This window comes from Tinamus guttatus, unplaced genomic scaffold (assembly GCF_059628265.1).
Source record: "Tinamus guttatus ecotype Peru unplaced genomic scaffold, ASM5962826v1 Tinamus_guttatus_pri_ptg000323l, whole genome shotgun sequence".
Lineage (NCBI taxonomy): Eukaryota > Metazoa > Chordata > Aves > Tinamiformes > Tinamidae > Tinamus > Tinamus guttatus.
Genome location: NW_028288857.1, coordinates 75,258 through 95,739, shown reverse-complemented (window position 1 = coordinate 95,739; position 20,482 = coordinate 75,258). Strand labels below are relative to the sequence as shown.

The 20,482-nt window shown below is 60.0% G+C and overlaps 4 protein-coding genes across 4 annotated transcripts; 2 read left to right on the top strand and 2 right to left on the bottom strand.

The window, feature by feature from the left end:
• Positions 1–2,511: 2,511 nt before the first annotated feature.
• On the bottom strand, positions 2,512–4,776 carry LOC148593912 (uncharacterized). Its single transcript, XM_088529035.1, has 6 exons — positions 4,613–4,776; positions 4,123–4,174; positions 3,813–4,000; positions 3,300–3,458; positions 3,067–3,186; positions 2,512–2,726 (listed from the first exon to the last, which is right to left on the bottom strand). Exons 1-6 carry the CDS (start codon positions 4,757–4,759, stop codon positions 2,613–2,615), a joined length of 780 nt encoding a protein of 259 aa, XP_088385161.1. The 5' UTR covers positions 4,760–4,776; the 3' UTR covers positions 2,512–2,612.
• Positions 4,777–7,752: 2,976 nt separating this feature from the next.
• LOC148593911 (uncharacterized) lies at positions 7,753–9,910 on the bottom strand. Its single transcript, XM_088529036.1, has 6 exons — positions 9,764–9,910; positions 9,274–9,325; positions 8,964–9,151; positions 8,452–8,610; positions 8,219–8,338; positions 7,753–7,878 (listed from the first exon to the last, which is right to left on the bottom strand). Exons 1-6 carry the CDS (start codon positions 9,908–9,910, stop codon positions 7,765–7,767), a joined length of 780 nt encoding a protein of 259 aa, XP_088385162.1. The 3' UTR covers positions 7,753–7,764.
• Positions 9,911–11,678: 1,768 nt separating this feature from the next.
• Positions 11,679–13,855, top strand: LOC148593910 (uncharacterized). The gene is made up of 6 exons (XM_088529113.1): positions 11,679–11,842; positions 12,282–12,333; positions 12,456–12,643; positions 12,998–13,156; positions 13,270–13,389; positions 13,730–13,855. Exons 1-6 carry the CDS (start codon positions 11,696–11,698, stop codon positions 13,841–13,843), a joined length of 780 nt encoding a protein of 259 aa, XP_088385239.1. The 5' UTR covers positions 11,679–11,695; the 3' UTR covers positions 13,844–13,855.
• A 3,322-nt stretch (positions 13,856–17,177) lies between these two features.
• On the top strand, positions 17,178–19,468 carry LOC148593909 (uncharacterized). The gene is made up of 6 exons (XM_088529112.1): positions 17,178–17,366; positions 17,806–17,857; positions 17,980–18,167; positions 18,522–18,680; positions 18,794–18,913; positions 19,254–19,468. Exons 1-6 carry the CDS (start codon positions 17,220–17,222, stop codon positions 19,365–19,367), a joined length of 780 nt encoding a protein of 259 aa, XP_088385238.1. The 5' UTR covers positions 17,178–17,219; the 3' UTR covers positions 19,368–19,468.
• The last annotated feature ends 1,014 nt before the right edge of the window (positions 19,469–20,482 follow it).

Below are 20,482 nucleotides of genomic sequence, written 5' to 3'. Positions count from 1 at the left end.
GTGCGGGGAGCGGTGCAGGCGGTGACGTCCCACCTGAAGGGCCAGGGCCTCAACCTGCTCATCAACAACGCCGGCATCAGCTCGTGTGCCACGCTGCGCACCGTGGGTTCGCAAGAGATGCTCGCCGCCTTCGCCACCAATGTGATCGGGCCCCTCCAGGTCACCCAGGTATATGTGGCCTTTTGGGGTTGTTTCCTGCCATGGAAAGGGGGGTGGTGTTTCCAGTGTCATTTGCAGGTGGTGTGCAAGACCCTCAGAAAATGCAAGACTCTCAGCAGGGAAGGGCCTCACGCTCGGACTGAGCCACAACGATGGATGGGCAGCAAGACCACGGGCCTGAGGACTCTTCTGCCCATTCTTAGCAGCAGGGAAGCAGAGAGGCAGCTCAGCCCAGCCCCAGCACTGGCCATGCTTCTTTGCTTCTTCAGGACCTTTAGCACCATTCTCAGGCTCAGGGTGTGTCATGTATTAATGGAGCATGGGTGTCTTTGTGACAGGAATTCCTGCCCCTCTTGGAGAAGGCGGCAAAAGTCCCGGGGAAGGAGGGCCTGAGCTGCAGCAGGGCCGCGATCATCAACGTGTCCACCAAAGTGAGCTCCATTGGGCTGTGCCTTGGCATGCGGGAGGCCCCCATGTACCCATACCGTGCCAGCAAGGTGAGGTGCCAAGGGATGTGCTGGGGCTGCGCCTTGGGGTGCTGGAGGCCCCCCTGTACCACATCATGTCAGCAACCAGAGTAGGTGCTAAAAGATGTGCAGGGCTGCTCTGCTGGCCCCATGCACAGTGCTCACGGAGCAGAGCCTGTGGGACCTCCATGCACCCCTGCCCCAGGACATCCAGCCTCTGCCTGGTCCTCCCAGTGCAAACACCGAGGCTGCCAGCCTGGCATTGGCAGCATCTGGGAGGGAGCCCTTTGGACCAGTGCTTTCCCCCAGGATAAAGTGCCACTTCCCAGCCCCACATGCAGCTCCCAGCTTGCAAATCCCTCCACTCCCACCTCCGTGCACCCCAGCATCCATCCCCTGCCCTGAGTGGTGCTGGTCGGGGATGCCTTTTCCAGGCTGCACAGAACATGGTGACAAGATGCATGGCCGTGGAGCTCCAAGGCAAGGGGATCTTGTGCACGGCCATCCATCCTGGCTGGGTGAAGACTGACATGGGGACAGAGAAGGTACCGTGCTGTGCAGGGACGGGGCAGCAGGAATGGGTCCGCTCTTTGCCCTAAAGCCACCTCACAGTGATTCTCACGTGCTTAAGCCCTAGGGACAGCTCTGAGGTCTGTGTCTCGGCACAGTCCGTGCTGGTCTTGGTCCACGGCAGCAATGCTGGCCCTTGTCCCCTTCTGCAGGCCCCTCTGACAGTGGAGCGCAGCGTCCGGGGCATCCTAGCCGTGCTGGCCAGCCTCTCGCAGGACACCACCGGAGCCTTCCTCGACTGGGAAGGGAACAGCGTGCCCTGGTGATGGCTGGCAGCCGGGAGCTGCAGCAGCACCGCAGCCCTGCGCCTGCTGCCCCTGCCATCTTCCCACCCTGATGGCCATCCACACTCTGCCGCTCATCTTTTGCTGCACCCGGGCTGCGAGGGAGATGGGAAGGGCATGGGAGCTGCCTTCTCTCTCCCTTCTTTCCCACCCCATGCGCGAAGTGACCCCACGTCCTGTCTCAGTAAACCAGCGGTGTTGGCACTTCTGTCCTCTGACTCTGCATCCCCAGCCTTTGTCCAGGACAGGACTGGAGCTGGGTGGTCTGTGGCCAGGATTACACAGCCCCAGGCTCCTGTCCCCCTTGGTAGCAGCCTGACTTGGGTCCCCCTCACTGCTGTGCTCCTGCTCCCCATCCCGGTTGCCACACTGCCACGAGGCCCTGCTGTATTAGCCCTCTCGGTTTGGGGTGTCCTTCACAGGCAGTGATGCCTGTGAAGGTGCCCAACCAGTACCCAGCACTCAGCCCCAGGCGGTCACCACAGGGCCAGGCCTTGTCAACCCTGGGCTGTCACCCTGGGCCAGGCCACACTGGCTATGGGCTATCACCATGGGGCCAGGCCCAGCTGGGCCTGGGCTGTCACAGTGGAGTCAGACTCACTGGCCCCTGGACAAGTGTGAGGACCCATCTGAGCTGTCACCACCCCACACAGCCACAGCCTGAACAGCTCCTCAGCCCAAGAGCTCCCTGCAGGCTCCAGCCCCATGGCAGAGGATGCAGGAGGGGGGACCCCCATCTGGACCCCATAGCCTCTGCGTTGACCCAGCTCTTCAGAGATGGGCACCAGGCTGGGACACCAGCTCCTGGCTGTGTTATCTGCCTGCAGCTCCCTTGCCTCCTGGAGAGATGCTCTGGACTCTGGTTACACTCCCCTGGGACCCACAGGCTGTCCCTCTTGGGGGTCCCCGCTCCATGCACAGCCCTCCATCAGGAGAGCTGGCTTGCAGGCAGGGGTACATGCAAGGATAAGGACTGGGTCCATCGCTGGAAGATGCCTGCCCTCTGCAAGTAGGCATCCCACACGCAGCACTGCTGTTTAAGGACACGGATTTATTGAAGTCATAGGCACGGCTTGGTGCAACAGAAAAGGGACCCACTGTCAGGATCCCGGCATGACGCAGATCTGGGGTCTCACCACGGCACTACTTGCCCTTCCCAGTCCAGCAAGGTCCCGTTGTCCTTCTCAGAAAGTTTGGAGAGCACTTCCAGCATGCTCTGCACACTCATATCCACTGTCAGGGGTGGCTGTAAGGGGAAGGGGGAAATGCGGCTGTGTATCTAAGACCTGGCATTGGTCTGTCCTGGAGCCCGGGCCAGAAGAAGGAAGCAGCAAAGGAAGCAGCTCAGCAGGATGCAGAAAGCAGAGAGCCCAAAGAAGAAGGACTGAACAGGGAACCAAAGTGATAGGGGACATCAGGCACCCAGGGCTGGCAGTCACTGCAGAGTCCTGGGATAGCCCGCAGAGGTGATGGGGCCAGCGAGGAGGTCTTGCCTGTCAGGAGGTAGGTCAAGAAGGATGGGAAGGGCTCAGGTAACAACTACATCTTGCAGGAAGCCAGCACAGGGGCCCCACTGAAACTCCTACCGTATGTCCGCCTGAGGAGCCCATGTCTGTTTGCACCCAGCCAGGGTGGAGGGCAGCACAGAGGATGCCGTGTTGTTTGTACTCCAAGGACTGGCACTTGGTGAGCATGTTCAGAGAAGCCTGCAGAGAGACACCGTAAGGGGAGGAGGAAGGTCCCATCCTGTAGGGAACACGTGCAGATCCCAAAACAGGACTAAAGGAGAACAGTGAGCTTGTGCCCCATGTGCCAGTACCTTGCTGCAGCGGTACGAGACAGCTTGAACCATATCCCAGCCAAAGACAGAAGCAATGGAGCCAGCAATGCTGGACATGTTGATGATGGCTGCCCTGCTGCAGCTCAGCTCAGAACTTGGGCTCCCCTGCGCAGCCTTCTTCAGCAAGGGCAGGAATGCCTGCAAGGAGAGGGAAGAAGGGCCTGCGTGAAGGCAGTTCAGGAGAGAGGACCTGCTCCGTCCACTGTGCATCACGTGAGCACCACGTCAGTGAGCAGACTGTTCCCTGCTCCCGCTGCTTCAGACCGCCAGGTTCCTCGTCCTCGCAGCATGCCTGTGGTCTGTGCACTCGTCATCAGAGCTGCAGGTTACCAGGCCCTTCATCAGGGCGAGAGCCCGTTGGGAACCCAAGGAGAGACAAAGTCCTTCTTTGGACCCTTTCCACCTGCCTGGGACACCCCGGCTCTGGGGGCAGACTGGGGCAAGGGACATTTTATGGATCTGAGCTACGGTGCTGCAGCTGAGGGTCCTCACCTGGCTCACCAGCAGGGACCCAATCGTGTTGGTGGCATACACCTGGGACATGTCCTCCCGCGTCTCGGTAGCAAGTAAGGTCATCTTTCCAATTCCAGCGTTGTTGATGAGGAGGTTGAGCCCAGAGCCCTTCAGGTGCTCTGTGACGCTGGCTGCAGCCGCCTGGATGCTGGCGGGGTCAGTGACATCTACAGAGCCAACACAGAGGGAGGTTAGTGCCCCATTTCCCTCTGTAACTCCCACCACCATCAGTAACAGGGGACAAGAGCCCAGTCTGCCCCAGCATTGGTGCACAGCCAGGAACACCTACCAAGTTGGATGATGACCAGGCTGGGGTGCTTGGAGGCCAAATGCTGCAACTCCTGCAAGAGAGGGGCAACAGAGAGGCAGGGACACATGTGCAGAGGGCTCTCTCAGCCTGCCCCATGCACAGCCCCTGGCACTGCCGCTCTGCCCCTGCACTCCCCCTGCCCGGCGCCCTCCCTGCATGTCCTGCTCCAGTCGGGCAGGGCTCTGCGTCTCCCGCACGCACCATGTGCCACTGCTTCACCCGCTGCCCCCCTCCTGCAGACACCAGCCCTTCCCTGTAGCCTTGAGCAGACGGGTGCTGTGCCAGGAGCTCCCTTGCTGTCCTCGAGGAGCCCTGGACACTCCGCACACCTCATGCACAGCTCGTCCCATGGCCGTGCTAGCCTGGCTGCCCTGCAACGGTGCCCTGCGACGGTGCCAAGACGATGCCCTGGCAGCGCCTGCTGCCCTGCACTTCCACCCCCTGCAAAGACAGCTCTGAGGAGCCTCACCTGTGCTCGCTCTCCCTTGGGGTCCCGGCAGGCTGCAAAGATCCTCTCGGGAGGGTTTGGCATCTGCAGGAAATGTTTGACCAGTCCCAGTCCAATCCCTCGATTGGCTCCAGTCACCAGAGCGGAGCGGACATGGAGACCTGCCATGCTGCTCCTCCTGCCTTTGCACTGTTATCACTGCTCTGACTGTGCAGGTGCCCTTTGCAACTCAGATTATCTCATATTTTCCCATGAGGACTTGCATCAGCCCTTGCTTCTAGAAATTCTCTACAATCTTTTGGCTATGCTCCACGTCCAAGATCCACCTTTCGCTGAAGCTGAGGACTGAGGCAAAGGGAACGGAGGATCCTCTCTAGGCAGCAGTGCCATGGGCTGGAAGTTTCCATGGCTGGTGCCCACTGTCAAGTGCATTGCAGACTGTCCTCTGCCCTTGTGCCTGCCATGTCGTCTGGCAGGGACAAGGAAGCAGTTTTTGCTCCTGGAGGTGCGGCAGGACAAGGGACAACACAGCGAGGCTGCAGGCACTGGGCTGGTGGCACCTTGCGGTTGCCTTCCCTTCAGCCCTTCTGCAGGCCACCAAAACCGAGTCACTTTTATCCCACCTCCACCCTCTGACCTCTGTCCTTCTCCTTTCTTGAGGTAAAGCAGGTGAGAATGGGCTCTCTGAGCCCATGCAGTGCAAGTTGCTGGCCTTAACTTGTGCAATATGGGGGCCACAGGGCAGGAGGGAGCAACTGGGACACAAAAACGGTCCTCATTGACCACAAAAGTCTGGAAACTCTCCAGGATTGCTTGGAAACCCTCCACAGCTGCCATTAAGAAAACCCTTACCATGGGTCTGCTGCAACAAGACTTATGAAATGGAAGCTCCAAGTGTAACAGACAGGCAAAATCCAAGCTTGCCCACAGCCACGTCTGTGGTGGTATGGTGGCTGTTGGAACCGCACAAACTGCGGTCACCCCTTCCCATGGTGGCCCAGATGCTCCCCTGCTCGCTCCTGCAGTGCTTGGACAATGGCACCACTTGAGTGGTGACGGTGGGCTGACGGTAGGAGACCTGCAGAAGAAAACCTTGGATTTGTTGTTGAACGAGCTTCAGGACTGGCCTGCAGACCTCCCCAGGAGGTACTGTTTTGACTAAGAAACATCCGTGGTCATCTGGGAAATTATCTGAGGGGATGACCTGTCGGTATGACCCAGGGGGTGACCTAGGGGGATGATCTAGGGGTGACTTGGGAGGATGATTTGGGGGAGGATCTGGGGGATGACCTTTGTGGGATTCCTGAAGGCCAGTGGTCATGCTGTGAGCAAGCCAGGTAGGCACCAAACCTAGATAAAAGGGCAGATAGGTGTTGGGCCTAGACAAAAGGGCAGATGGGCGCCAAAGGGGCACCAGGGTGCCGGACCTAGCTTAAAGGATGAAAAGACTGTTGAATAAAAGATAAGGAGCGATCAGATAAGGAGTCAAAGAATTGAAGACAAACAGGTAGAGGGGGGCGGTCGTTAAATGTGAGGACAGTGGGCACTGTTAGTTAGCCTCTGTTAGTTAGCCTATCACGCTGTATAGGCATCTGGGAGGGAGCCCTTTGGGTCAGTGCTTTCCCCCAGGATAAAGTGCCACTTCCCAGCCCCACACGCAGCTCCCAGCTTGCAAATCCCTCCGCTCCCGCCTCCGTGCACCCCAGCATCCATCCCCTGCCCTGAGTGGTGCTGGTCGAGGATGCCTTTTCCAGGCTGCACAGAACATGGTGACAAGGTGCATGGCTGCGGAGCTCCAAAGCAAGGGGATCTTGTGCACGGCCATTCATCCTGGCTGGGTGAAGACTGACATGGGGACAGAGAAGGTACCGTGCTGTGCAGGGACGGGGCAGCAGGAATGGGTCCGCTCTTTGCCCTAAAGCCACCTCGCAGTGGCCCTCACGTCCTTAAGCCCTAGGGACAGCTCTGAGGTCTGTGTCTCGGCACAGTCCGTGCTGGTCTTGGTCCACGGCAGCAATGCTGGCCCTTGTCCCCTTCTGCAGGCCCCTCTGACGGTGGAGCGCAGCATCCGGGGCATCCTAGCCGTGCTGGCCAGCCTCTCGCAGGACACCACCGGAGCCTTCCTCGACTGGGAAGGGAACAGCGTGCCCTGGTGATGGCTGGCAGCCGGGAGCTGCAGCAGCACCGCAGCCCTGCGCCTGCTGCCCCTGCCATCTTCCCACCCTGACGGCCATCCGTGCTCTGCCGCTCATCTTTTGCTGCACCCGGGCTGCGAGGGAGATGGGAAGGGCATGGGAGCAACCCCAGGCTCCTGTCCCCCTTGGTAGCAGCCTGACTTGGGTCCCCCTCACTGCTGTGCTCCTGCTCCCCATCCCGGTTGCCACACTGCCACAAGGCCCTGCTGTATTAGCCCTCTCGGTTTGGGGTGTCCCCCTGTCACCTCTGGCTCCAGACCCTGTCCTGGCAGTGATGCCTGTGAAGGTGCCCAACCAGTACCCAGCACTCAGCCCCAGGCGGTCACCACAGGGCCAGGCCTTGTCAGCCCTGGGCTGTCACCCTGGGCCAGGCCACACTGGCTATGGGCTATCACCATGGGGCCAGGCCCAGCTGGGCCTGGGCTGTCACAGTGGAGTCAGACTCACTGGCCCCTGGGCAAGTGTGAGGAGCCATCTGAGCCGTCACCACCCCACACAGCCACAGCCTGAACAGCACCTCAGCCCAAGAGCTCCCTGCAGGCTCCAGCCCCATGGCAGAGGATGCAGGAGGGGGGACCCCCATCTGGACCCCATAGCCTCTGCGTTGACCCAGCTCTTCAGAGATGGGCACCAGGCTGGGACACCAGCCCCTGTCTGTGTTATCTGCCTGCAGCTCCCTTGCCTCCTGGAGAGATGCTCTGGACTCTGGTTACACTCCCCTGGGACCCACAGGCTGTCCCTCTTGGGGGTCCCCCCTCCATGCACAGCCCTCCATCAGGAGAGCTGGCTTGCAGGCAGGGGTACATGCAAGGATAAGGACTGGGTCCATCGCTGGAAGATGCCTGCCCTCTGCAAGTAGGCATCCCACACGCAGCACTGCTGTTTAAGGACACGGATTTATTGAAGTCATAGGCACGGCTTGGTGCAACAGAAAAGGGACCCACTGTCAGGATCCCGGCATGACGCAGATCTGGGGTCTCACCACGGCACTACTTGCCCTTCCCAGTCCAGCAAGGTCCCGTTGTCCTTCTCAGAAAGTTTGGAGAGCACTTCCAGCATGCTCTGCACACTCATATCCACTGTCAGGGGAGGCTGTAAGGGGAAGGGGGAAATGCGGCTGTGTATCTAAGACCTGGCATTGGTCTGTCCTGGAGCCCGGGCCAGAAGAAGGAAGCAGCAAAGGAAGCAGCTCAGCAGGATGCAGAAAGCAGAGAGCCCAAAGAAGAAGGACTGAACAGGGAACCAAAGTGATAGGGGACATCAGGCACCCAGGGCTGGCAGTCACTGCAGAGTCCTGGGATAGCCCGCAGAGGTGATGGGGCCAGCAAGGAGGTCTTGCCTGTCAGGAGGTAGGTCAAGAAGGATGGGAAGGGCTTAGGTAACAACTACATCTTGCAGGAAGCCAGCACAGGGGCCCCACTGAAACTCCTACCGTGTATCCCTCTACAGAGCCCATGTCTGTTTGCACCCAGCCAGGGTGGAGGGCAGCACACAGGATGCCGTGTTGCTTGTACTCCAAGGACTGGCACTTGGTGAGCATGTTCAGAGAAGCCTGCAGAGAGACACCGTAAGGGGAGGAGGAAGGTCCCATCCTGTAGGGAACACGTGCAGATCCCAAAACAGGACTAAAGGAGGACAGTGAGCTTGTGCCCCATGTGCCAGTACCTTGCTGCAGCGGTACGAGACAGCTTGAATTATATCCCAGCCGAAGACAGAAGCAATGGAGCCACCAATGCTGGACATGTTGATGATGGCTGCCCTGCTGCAGCTCAGCTCGGAACTCGGGCTCCCCTGGGCAGCCTTCTTCAGCAAGGGCAGGAATGCCTGCAAGGAGAGGGAAGAAGGGCCTGCGTGAAGGCAGTTCAGGAGAGAGGACCTGCTCCGTCCACTGTGCATCACGTGAGCACCACGTCAGTGAGCAGACTGTTCCCTGCTCCCGCTGCTTCAGACCGCCAGGTTCCTCGTCCTCGCAGCATGCCTGTGGTCTGTGCACTCGTCATCAGAGCTGCAGGTTACCAGGCCCTTCATCACGGTGAGAGTCCGTTGGGAACCCAAGGAGAGACAAGGTCCTTCTTTGGACCCTTTCCACCTGCCTGGGACACCCCAGCTCTGGGGCAGACGGGGGCAAGGGACCTTTTATGGATCTGAGCTACGGTGCTGCAGCTGAGGGTCCTCACCTGGCTCACCAGCAGGGACCCAATCGTGTTGGTGGCATACACCTGGGACATGTTCTCCCGCGTCTCGGTAGCAAGTGAGATCATCTTTGCAATTCCAGCGTTGTTGATGAGGAGGTTGAGCCCAGAGCCCTTCAGGTGCTCTGTGACGCTGGCTGCAGCCGCCTGGATGCTGGCGGGGTTGGTGACATCTACAGAGACAACACAGGGGGAGGTTAGTGCCCCATTTCCTTCTGTAACTCCCACCACCATCAGTAACAGGGGATAAGAGCCCAGTCTGCCCCAACATTGGTGCACAGCCAGGAGCACCTACCAAGTGGGATGATGACCAGGCTGGGGTGCTTGGAAGACAATTGCTGCAACTCCTGCAAGAGAGGGGCAACAGAGAGGCAGGGACACATGTGCAGAGGGCTCTCTCAGCCTGCCCCATGCACAGCCCCTGGCACTGCCGCTCTGCCCCTGCACTCCCCCTGCCCGGCGCCCTCCCTGCATGTCCTGCTCCAGTCGGGCAGGGCTCTGCATCTCCCGCACGCACCATGTGCCACTGCTTCACCCGCTGCCCCCCTCCTGCAGACACCAGCCCTTCCCTGTAGCCTTGAGCAGACGGGTGCTGTGCCAGGAGCTCCCTTGCTGTCCTCGAGGAGCCCTGGACACTCCGCACAACCCATGCACAGCTCGTCCCATGGCCGTGCTAGCCCGGCTGCCCTGCAACGGTGCCCTGCGACGGTGCCAAGACGATGCCCTGGCAGCGCCTGCTGCCCTGCACTTCCACCCCCTGCAAAGACAGCTCTGAGGAGCCTCACCTGTGCTCGCTCTCCCTTGGGGTCCCGGCAGGCTGCAAAGATCCTCTCGGGATGGTTTGGCATCTGCAGGAAATGTTTGACCAGTCCCAGTCCAATCCCTCGATTGGCTCCAGTCACCAGAGCGGAGCGGACATGGAGACCTGCCATGCTGCTCCTTCTGCCTTTGCACTGTTATCACTGCTCTGACTGTGCAGGTGCCCTTTGCAACTCAGATTATCTCACATTTTCCCATGAGGACTTGCATCAGCCCTTGCTTCTAGGAAATTCTCTACAATCTTTTGGCTATGCTCCACGTCCAAGATCCACCTTTCGCTGAAGCTGAGGACTGAGGCAAAGGAAACTGAGGATCCTCTCTAGGCAGCAGTGCCATGGGCTGGAAGTTTCCATGGCTGGTGCCCACTATCAAGTGCATTGCAGACTGTGCCTGCCACGTCGTCTGGCAGGGACAAGGAAGCAGTTTTTGCTCCTGGAGGTGCGGCAGGACAAGGGACAACACAGCGAGGCTGCAGGCACTGGGCTGGTGGCACCTTGCGGTTGCCTTCCCTTCATCCCTTCTGCAGGCCACCAAAACTGAGTCACTTTTATCCCACCTCCACCCTCTGACCTCTGTCCTTCTCCTTTCTTGAGGTAAAGCAGGTGAGAATGGGCTCTCTGTGGGCCATCTGTGGGCCATCTGTGGTGGTCAGGTGAGAGCCCATTCAGGAGAGAATGGGCTCTCTGTGGGCCATCTGTGGGCCATCTGTGGTGGTATGGTGGCTGTTGCAACCGCACAAACTGCGGTCACCCCTTCCCATGGTGGCCCAGATGCTCCCCTGCTCGCTCCTGCAGTGCTTGGACAATGGCACCACTTGAGTGGTGAACGTGGGCTGACAGTAGGAGACCTGCAGAAGAAAACCTTGGATTTGTTGTTGAAGGAGCTTCAGGACTGGCCTGCAGACCTCCCCAGGAGGTACTGTTTTGACTAAGAACCATCCGTGGTCATCTGGGAAATTATCTGAGGGGATGACCTGTCGGTATGTCCCAGGGGGTGACCTAGAGGGATGATCTAGGGGTGACTTGGGGGGATGATTTGGGGGAGGATCTGGGGGATGACCTTGGAGGATAACTGGGGGGGATGATCTGGGGAATGATCTAGAGAGTGACTTGGGGGGATAATCTGGGAAATGATATGAGGCATAAACATGGAGATGACCTGGGGGATGACCAAGGAGATGATCTGGGGAAGGACCTGGGGGATGACCAAGGATATGACCTGAGGGATGACCTGGGGGGTGACCTGAGGAGATGATTGGGAAGAGGATTTGGAGGATGACCTGGGAGGGCGCCCCGGGGGGACGATGTGGGGAATGATCTGCGGGATGACCAGCGAGATGACCTGGAGGAGCCCCGGGGGGAGCCGCCAGCCCGCGGCCGCGCTCCGCGCCGCCCGGAAGCGCCAGCGGGAGCGGGGAGGGCGGCGGCGCCCCCTGCGGCCCGGCGGGGATAAAAGTGACTCAGTTTTGGTGGCCTGCAGAAGGGCTGAAGGGAAGGCAACCGCAAGGTGCCACCAGCCCAGTGCCTGCAGCCTCGCTGTGTTGTCCCTTATCCGGCCGCACCTCCAGGAGCAAAAACTGCTTCCTTGTCCCTGCCAGACGACGTGGGAGGCACAAGGGCAGAGGACAGTCTGCAATGCACTTGACAGTGGGCACGAGCCATGGAAACTTCCAGCCCGTGGCACTGCTGCCTAGAAAGGATTCTCCGTTCCTTTGCCTCAGTCCTCAGCTTCAGCGAAAGGTGGATCTTGGACATGGAGCATAGCCAAAAGATTGTAGAGAATTTACTAGAAGCAAGGGCTGATGCAAGTCCTCATGGGAAAATATGAGATAATCTGAGTTACAAAGGGCACCTGCACAGTCAGCGCAGTGATAACAGTGCAGAGACAGGAGAAGCAGCATGGCAGGTCTCCGTGTCCGCTCCGTTCTGGTGACTGGAGCCAATCGAGGGATCGGCCTGGGACTGGTCAAACATTTCCTGCAGATGCCAAACCCTCCCGAGAGGATCTTTGCAGCCTGCCGGGACCCCAAGGGAGAGCGAGCACAGGTGAGGCTCCTCAGAGCTGTCTTTGCAGGGGGTGGAAGTGCAGGGCAGCAGGCGCTGCCAGGGCATCGTCTTGGCACCGTCGCAGGGCACCGTTGCAGGGCAGCTGGGCTAGCACGGCCATGGGACGAGCTGTGCATGGGGTGTGCGGAGTGTCCAGGGCTCCTCGAGGACAGCAAGGGAGCTCCTGGCACAGCACCCGTCTGCTCAAGGGCTACAGGGAAGGGCTGGTGTCTGCAGGAGGGGGGCAGCGGGTGAAGCAGTGGCACATGGTGCGTGCGGGAGACGCAGAGCCCTGCCCGACTGGAGCAGGACATGCAGGGAGGGCGCCGGGCAGGGGGAGTGCAGGGGCAGAGCGGCAGTGCCAGGGGCTGTGCATGGGGCAGGCTGAGAGAGCCCTCTGCACATGTGTCCCTGCCTCTGTGTTGCCCCTCTCTTGCAGGAGTTGCAGCATTTGGCCTCCAAGCACCCCAGCCTGGTCATCATCCAACTTGGTAGGTGTTCCTGGCTGTGCACCAACGTTGGGGCAGACTGGGCTCTTGTCCCCTGTTACTGATGGTGGTAGGAGTTACAGAGGGAAATGGGGCACTAACCTCCCTCTGTGTTGGCTCTGTAGAAGTCACTGACCCCGCCAGCATCCAGGCGGCTGCAGCCAGCGTCACAGAGCACCTGAAGGGCTCTGGGCTCAACCTCCTCATCAACAACGCTGGAATTGTAAAGAACACCTTACTTGCTACCGAGACGCGGGAGGACATGTCCCAGGTGTATGCCACCAACACGATTGGGTCCCTGCTGGTGAGCCAGGTGAGGACCCTCAGCTGCAGCACCGTAGCTCAGATCCATAAAATGTCCCTTGCCCTAGTCTGCCCCCAGAGCCGGGGTGTCCCAGGCAGGTGGAAAGGATCCAAAGAAGGACCTTGTCTCTCCTTGGGTTCCCAACGGGCTCTCGCCCTGATGAAGGGCCTGGTAACCTGCAGCTCTGATGACGAGTGCACAGACCACAGGCATGCTGCGAGGATGAGGAACCTGGCGGTCTGAAGCAGCGGGAGCAGGGAACAGTCTGCTCACTGACGTGGTGCTCACGTGATGCACAGTGGACGGAGCAGGTCCTCTCTCCTGAACTGCCTTCACGCAGGCCCTTCTTCCCTCTCCTTGCAGGCGTTCCTGCCCTTGCTGAAGAAGGCTGCCCAGGGGAGCCCGAGTTCCGAGCTGAGCTGCAGCAGGGCAGCCATCATCAACATGTCCAGCATTGCTGGCTCCATTGCTTCTGCCTTCGGCTGGGATATGGGTCAAGCTGTCTCGTACCGCTGCAGCAAGGTACTGGCACATGGGGCACAAGCTCACTGTCCTCCCTTAGTCCTGTTTTGGGATCTGCACGTGTTCCCTGCAGGATGGGACCTTCCTCCTCCCCTTACGGTGTCTCTCTGCAGGCTTCTCTGAACATGCTCACCAAGTGCCAGTCCTTGGAGTACAAGCAACACGGCATCCTGTGTGCTGCCCTCCACCCTGGCTGGGTGCAAACAGACATGGGCACCTCAGCCGGACACACGGTAGGAGTTTCAGTGGGGCCCCTGTGCTGGCTTCCTGCAAGATGTAGTTGTTACCTAAGCCCTTCCCATCCTTCTTGACCTACCTCCTGACAGGCAAGACCTCCTCACTGGCCCCATCACCTCTGCGGGCTATCCCAGGACTCTGCAGTGACTGCCAACCCTGGGTGCCTGATGTCCCCTATCACTTTGGTTCCCTGCTCAGTCCTTCTTCTTTGGGCTCTCTGCTTTCTGCATCCTGCTGAGCTGCTTCCTTTGCTGCTTCCTTCTTCTGGCCCGGGCTCCAGGACAGACCAATGCCAGGTCTTAGATACACAGCCGCATTTCCCCCTTCCCCTTACAGCCTCCCCTGACAGTGGATATGAGTGTGCAGAGCATGCTGAAAGTGCTCTCCAAACTTTCTGAGAAGGACAACGGGACCTTGCTGGACTGGGAAGGGCAAGTAGTGCCGTGGTGAGACCCCAGATCTGCGTCATGCCGGGATCCTGACAGTGGGTCCCTTTTCTGTTGCACCAAGCTGTGCCTATGACTTCAATAAATCCGTGTCCTTAAACAGCAGTGCTGCGTGTGGGATGCGTACTTCAGAGGGCAGGCATCTTCCAGCGATGGACCCAGTCCTTATCCTTGCATGTACCCCTGCCTGCAAGCCAGCTCTCCTGATGGAGGGCAGTGCATGGAGCGGGGACCCCCAAGAGGGACAGCCTGTGGGTCCCAGGGGAGTGTAACCAGAGTCCAGAGCATCTCTCCAGGAGGCAAGGGAGCTGCAGGCAGATAACACAGCCAGGGGCTGGTGTCCCAGCCTGGTGCCCATCTCTGAAGAGCTGGGTCAACAGCAGAGGCTATGGGGCCCAGATGGGGGTCCCCCCTCCTGCATCCTCTGCCATGGGGCTGGAGCCTGCAGGGAGCTCTTGGGCTGAGGAGCTGTTCAGGCTGTGGCTGTGTGGGGTGGTGACAGCTCAGATGGGTCCTCACACTTGCCCAGGGGCCAGTGAGTCTGACTCCACTGTGACAGCCCAGGCCCAGCTGGGCCTGGCCCCATGGTGATAGCCCATAGCCAGTGTGGCCTGGCCCAGGGTGACAGCCCAGGGCTGACAAGGCCTGGCCCTGTGGTGACTGCCTGGGGCTGAGTGCTGGGTACTGGTTGGGCACCTTCACAGGCATCACTGCCAGGACAGGGTATGGAGCCAGAGGTGACAGGGGGACACCCCAAACCGAGAGGGCTAATACAGCAGGGCCTCGTGGCAGTGTGGCAACCGGGATGGGGAGCAGGAGTACAGCAGTGAGGGGGACCCAAGTCAGGCTGCTACCAAGGGGGACAGGAGCCCGGGGCTGCGTAATCCCGGCCACAGACCCCCAGCTCCAGTCCTGTCCTGGACAAAGGCTGGGGATGCAGAGTCAGAGGACAGAAGTGCCAACACCGCTGTTTTACTGAGACAGGACGTGGGGGCACTTCGTGCATGGGGTGGGAAAAAAAGGGGGAGAGAAGGCAGCTCCCATGCCCTTCCCATCTCCCTCGCAGCCCAGGTGCAGCAAAAGATGAGCGGCAGAGTGTGGATGGCCATCAGGGTGGGAAGATGGCAGGGGCAGCAGGCGCAGGGCTGCGGTGCTGCTGCAGCTCCCGGCTGCCAGCCATCACCAGGGCACGCTGTTCCCTTCCCAGTCAAGGAAGGCTCCGGTGGTGTCCTGCGAGAGGCTGGCCAGCACGGCTAGGATGCCCCGGACGCTGCGCTCCACCGTCAGAGGGGCCTGCAGAAGGGGACAAGGGCCAGCATTGCTGCCGTGGACCAAGACCAGCACGGACTGTGCCGAGACACAGACCTCAGAGCTGTCCCTAGGGCTTAAGCACGTGAGGGCCACTGCGAGGTGGCTTTAGGGCAAAGAGCGGACCCATTCCTGCTGCCCCGTCCCTGAACAGCACGGTACCTTCTCTGTCCCCATGTCAGTCTTCACCCAGCCAGGATGGATGGCCGTGCACAAGATCCCCTTGCCTTGGAGCTCCACGGCCATGCATCTTGTCACCATGTTCTGTGCAGCCTGGAAAAGGCATCCCCGACCAGCACCACTCAGGGCAGGGGATGCATGCTGGGGTGCACGGAGGCGGGAGCGGAGGGATTTGCAAGCTGGGAGCTGCGTGTGGGGCTGGGAAGCGGCACTTTATCCTGGGGGAAAGCACTGGCCCAAAGGGCTCCCTCCCAGATGCTGCCAATGCCAGGCTGGCAGCCTCGGTGCTTGCACTGGGAGGACCAGGCAGAGGCTGGATGTCCCGGGAGGAGCCGCCAGCCCGCGGCCGCGCTCCGCGCCGCCCTCCCCGCTCCGCGCGGGGCCTCGCGCTGTCCCCGCCGGGCCGCAGGGGGCGCCGCCGCCCCGGCCGCTCGCTCTGGTGCTTCCGGGCGGCGCGGAGCGCGGCCGCGGGCTGGCGGCTCCCCCCGGGGCTCCTCCCGGTCATCACCCTGGTCATCCCGCAGATCATTCCCCACATCGTCCCGCCGGGGCGTCCTCCCAGGTCATCCTCCAAATCCTCTTCCCAATCATCTCCTCAGGTCACCCCCCAGGTCATCCCTCAGGTCATATCCTTGGTCATCCCCCAGGTCCTTCCCCAGATCATCTCCTTGGTCATCCCCCAGGTCATCTCCATGTTTATGCCTCATATCATTTCCCAGATCATCCCCCCAAGTCACTCTCTAGATCATTCCCCAGATCATCCCCCCCAGTTATCCTCCAAGGTCATCCCCCAGATCCTCCCCCAAATCATCCCCCCAAGTCACCCCTAGATCATCCTCCTAGGTCACCCCCTGGGTCATACCGACAGGTCATCCCCTCAGATAATTTCCCAGATGACCACGGATGTTTCTTAGTCAAAACAGTACCTCCTGGGGAGGTCTGCAGGCCAGTCCTGAAGCTCCTTCAACAACAAATCCAAGGTTTTCTTCTGCAGGTCTCCTACCGTCAGCCCACCGTCACCACTCAAGTGGTGCCATTGTCCAAGCACTGCAGGAGCGAGCAGGGGAGCATCTGGGCCACCATGGGAAGGGGTGACCGCAGTTTGTGCGGTTCCAACAGCCACCATACCACCACAGACGTGGCTGTGGGCAAGCTTGGATTTTGCCTGTCTGTTACACTTGGAGCTTCCATTTCATAACTCTTGTTGCAGCAGACCCATGGTAAGAGTTTTCTTAATGGCAGCTGTGGAGGGTTTCCAAGCAATCCTGGAGAGTTTCCAGACTTTTGTGGTCAATGAGGACCGTTTTTGTGTCCCAGTTGCTCCCTCCTGCCCTGTGGCCACCATATTGCACAAGTTAAGGCCAGCAACTTGCACTGAATGGGCTCAGAGAGCCCATTCTCACCTGCTTTACCTCAAGAAAGGAGAAGGACAGAGGTCAGAGGGTGGAGGTGGGATAAAAGTGACTCGGTTTTGGTGGCCTGCAGAAGGGATGAAGGGAAGGCAACCGCAAGGTGCCACCAGCCCAGTGCCTGCAGCCTCGCTGTGTTGTCCCTTGTCCTGCCGCACGTCCAGGAGCAAAAACGGCTTCCTTGTCCCTGCCAGACGACGTGGGAGGCACAGTCTGCAATGCACTTGATAGTGGGCACCAGCCATGGAAACTTCCAGCCCATGGCACTGCTGCCTAGAGAGGATCCTCCGTTCCCTTTGCCTCAGTCCTCAGCTTCAGCGAAAGGTGGATCTTGGACGTGGAGCATAGCCAAAAGATTGTAGAGAATTTCCTAGAAGCAAGGGCTGATGCAAGTCCTCATGGGAAAATATGAGATAATCTGAGTTGCAAAGGGCACCTGCACAGTCAGAGCAGTGATAACAGTGAAGAGGCAGGAGGAGCAGCATGGCAGGTCTCCATGTCCGCTCCGCTCTGGTGACTGGAGCCAATCGAGGGATTGGCCTGGGACTGGTCAAACATTTCCTGCAGATGCCAAACCCTCCCGAGAGGATCTTTGCAGCCTGCCGGGACCCCAAGGGAGAGCGAGCACAGGTGAGGCTCCTCAGAGCTGTCTTTGCAGGGGGTGGAAGTGCAGGGCAGCAGGCGCTGCCAGGGCATCGTCTTGACACCGTCGCAGGGCACCGTTGCAGGGCAGCCGGGCTAGCACGGCCATGGGACGAGCTGTGCATGGGTTGTGCGGAGTGTCCAGGGCTCCTCGAGGACAGCAAGGGAGCTCCTGGCACAGCACCCGTCTCCTCAAGGGCTACAGGGAAGGGCTGGTGTCTGCAGGAGGGGGGCAGCGGGTGAAGCAGTGGCACATGGTGCGTGCAGGAGACGCAGAGCCCTGCCCGACTGGAGCAGGACATGCAGGGAGGGCGCCGGGCAGGGGGAGTGCAGGGGCAGAGCGGCAGTGCCAGGGGCTGTGCATGGGGCAGGCTGAGAGAGCCCTCTGCACATGTGTCCCTGCCTCTCTGTTGCCCCTCTCTTGCAGGAGTTGCAGCAATTGGCCTCCAAGCACCCCAGCCTGGTCATCATCCCACTTGGTAGGTGCTCCTGGCTGTGCACCAACGTTGGGGCAGACTGGGCTCTTATCCCCTGTTACTGATGGTGGTGGGAGTTACAGAGGGAAATGGGGCACTAACCTCCCTCTGTGTTGCCTCTGTAGATGTCACTGACCCCGCCAGCATCCAGGCGGCTGCAGCCAGCGTCACAGAGCACCTGAAGGGCTCTGGGCTCAACCTCCTCATCAACAATGCTGGAATTGGAAAGATGACCTTACTTGCTACCGAGACGCGGGAGGACATGTCCCAGGTGTATGCCACCAACACGATTGGGTCCCTGCTGGTGAGCCAGGTGAGGACCCTCAGCTGCAGCACCGTAGCTCAGATCCATAAAATGTCCCTTGCCCCAGTCTGCCCCCAGAGCCGGGGTGTCCCAGGCAGGTGGAAAGGATCCAAAGAAGGACCTTGTCTCTCCTTGGGTTCCCAACGGGCTCTCGCCCTGATGAAGGGCCTGGTAACCTGCAGCTCTGATGACGAGTGCACAGACCACAGGCATGCTGTGAGGATGAGGAACCTGGCGGTCTGAAGCAGCGGGAGCAGGGAACAGTCTGCTCACTGACGTGGTGCTCACGTGATGCACAGTGGACGGAGCAGGTCCTCTCTCCTGAACTGCCTTCACGCAGGCCCTTCTTCCCTCTCCTTGCAGGCGTTCCTGCCCTTGCTGAAGAAGGCTGCCCAGGGGAGCCCGAGTTCCGAGCTGAGCTGCAGCAGGGCAGCCATCATCAACATGTCCAGCATTGCTGGCTCCATTGCTTCTGCCGTCGGCTGGGATATGGGTCAAGCTGTCTCGTACCGCTGCAGCAAGGTACTGGCACATGGGGCACAAGCTCACTGTCCTCCTTTAGTCCTGTTTTGGGATCTGCACGTGTTCCCTGCAGGATGGGACCTTCCTCCTCCCCTTACGGTGTCTCTCTGCAGGCTTCTCTGAACATGCTCACCAAGTGCCAGTCCTTGGAGTACAAGCAACACGGCATCCTGTGTGCTGCCCTCCACCCTGGCTGGGTGCAAACAGACATGGGCTCCTCAGGCGGACACACGGTAGGAGTTTCAGTGGGGCCCCTGTGCTGGCTTCCTGCAAGATGTAGTTGTTACCTAAGCCCTTCCCATCCTTCTTGACCTACCTCCTGACAGGCAAGACCTCCTCACTGGCCCCATCACCTCTGCGGGCTATCCCAGGACTCTGCAGTGACTGCCAGCCCTGGGTGCCTGATGTCCCCTATCACTTTGGTTCCCTGTTCAGTCCTTCTTCTTTGGGCTCTCTGCTTTCTGCATCCTGCTGAGCTGCTTCCTTTGCTGCTTCCTTCTTCTGGCCCGGGCTCCAGGACAGACCAATGCCAGGTCTTAGATACACAGCCGCATTTCCCCCTTCCCCTTACAGGCTCCCCTGACAGTGGATATGAGTGTGCAGAGCATGCTGGAAGTGCTCTCCAAACTTTCTGAGAAGGACAACGGGACCTTGCTGGACTGGAAAGGGCAAGTAGTGCCGTGGTGAGACCCCAGATCTGCGTCATGCCGGGATCCTGACAGTGGGTCCCTTTTCTGTTGCACCAAGCTGTGCCTATGACTTCAATAAATCCGTGTCCTTAAACAGCAGTGCTGCGTGTGGGATGCGTACTTCAGAGGGCAGGCATCTTCCAGCGATGGACCCAGTCCTTATCCTTGCATGTACCCCTGCCTGCAAGCCAGCTCTCCTGATGGAGGGCAGTGCATGGAGCGGGGACCCCCAAGAGTGACAGCCTGTGGGTCCCAGGGGAGTGTAACCAGAGTCCAGAGCATCTCTCCAGGAGGCAAGGGAGCTGCAGGCAGATAACACAGCCAGGAGCTGGTGTCCCAGCCTGGTGCCCATCTCTGAAGAGCTGGGTCAACGCAGAGGCTATGGGGTCCAGATGGGGGTCCCCCCTCCTGCATCCTCTGCCATGGGGCTGGAGCCTGCAGGGAGCTCTTGGGCTGAGGAGCTATTCAGGCTGTGGCTGTGTGGGGTGGTGACAGCTCAGATGGGTCCTCACACTTGCCCAGGGGCCAGTGAGTCTGACTCCACTGTGACAGCCCAGGCCCAGCTGGGCCTGGCCCCATGGTGATAGCCCATAGCCAGTGTGGCCTGGCCCAGGGTGACAGCCCAGGGCTGACAAGGCCTGGCCCTGTGGTGACCGCCTGGGGCTGAGTGCTGGGTACTGGTTGGGCACCTTCACAGGCATCACTGCCAGGACAGGGTCTGGGGCCAGAGGTGACAGGGGGACACCCCAAACCGAGAGGGCTAATACAGCAGGGCCTCGTGGCAGTGTGGCAACCGGGATGGGGAGCAGGAGCACAGCAGTGAGGGGGACCCAAGTCAGGCTGCTACCAAGGGGGACAGGAGCCTGGGGTTGCTCCCATTCCCTTCCCATCTCCCTCGCAGCCTGGGTGCAGCAAAAGATGAGCGGCAGAGTGTGGATGGCCATCAGGGTGGGAAGATGGCAGGGGCAGCAGGCGCAGGGCTGCGGTGCTGCTGCAGCTCCCGGCTGCCAGCCATCACCAGGGCACGCTGTTCCCTTCCCAGTCAAGGAAGGCTCCGGTGGTGTCCTGCGAGAGGCTGGCCAGCACGGCTAGGATGCCCCGGACGCTGCGCTC

Excerpts from the sequence above, each read along its gene's own strand:
- LOC148593909 (XM_088529112.1), top strand. The coding sequence starts at position 17,220 with ATGGCAGGTCTCCATGTCCGCTCCGCTCTGGTGACTGGAGCCAATCGA. Across the intron at positions 17,367-17,805 it reads CCAAGGGAGAGCGAGCACAG|GAGTTGCAGCAATTGGCCTC; the intron begins GTGAGGCTCCTC and ends CCTCTCTTGCAG. Across the intron at positions 18,681-18,793 it reads TCTCGTACCGCTGCAGCAAG|GCTTCTCTGAACATGCTCAC; the intron begins GTACTGGCACAT and ends GTCTCTCTGCAG.
- LOC148593910 (XM_088529113.1), top strand. The coding sequence starts at position 11,696 with ATGGCAGGTCTCCGTGTCCGCTCCGTTCTGGTGACTGGAGCCAATCGA. Across the intron at positions 12,644-12,997 it reads GGTCCCTGCTGGTGAGCCAG|GCGTTCCTGCCCTTGCTGAA; the intron begins GTGAGGACCCTC and ends CTCTCCTTGCAG. Across the intron at positions 13,157-13,269 it reads TCTCGTACCGCTGCAGCAAG|GCTTCTCTGAACATGCTCAC; the intron begins GTACTGGCACAT and ends GTCTCTCTGCAG.
- LOC148593912 (XM_088529035.1), bottom strand. The coding sequence starts at position 4,759 with ATGGCAGGTCTCCATGTCCGCTCCGCTCTGGTGACTGGAGCCAATCGA. Across the intron at positions 3,459-3,812 it reads GGTCCCTGCTGGTGAGCCAG|GCATTCCTGCCCTTGCTGAA; the intron begins GTGAGGACCCTC and ends CTCTCCTTGCAG. Across the intron at positions 2,727-3,066 it reads GCTCCTCAGGCGGACATACG|CCACCCCTGACAGTGGATAT; the intron begins GTAGGAGTTTCA and ends TTCCCCTTACAG.
- LOC148593911 (XM_088529036.1), bottom strand. The coding sequence starts at position 9,910 with ATGGCAGGTCTCCATGTCCGCTCCGCTCTGGTGACTGGAGCCAATCGA. Across the intron at positions 9,326-9,763 it reads CCAAGGGAGAGCGAGCACAG|GAGTTGCAGCAATTGTCTTC; the intron begins GTGAGGCTCCTC and ends CCTCTCTTGCAG. Across the intron at positions 8,611-8,963 it reads GGTCCCTGCTGGTGAGCCAG|GCATTCCTGCCCTTGCTGAA; the intron begins GTGAGGACCCTC and ends CTCTCCTTGCAG.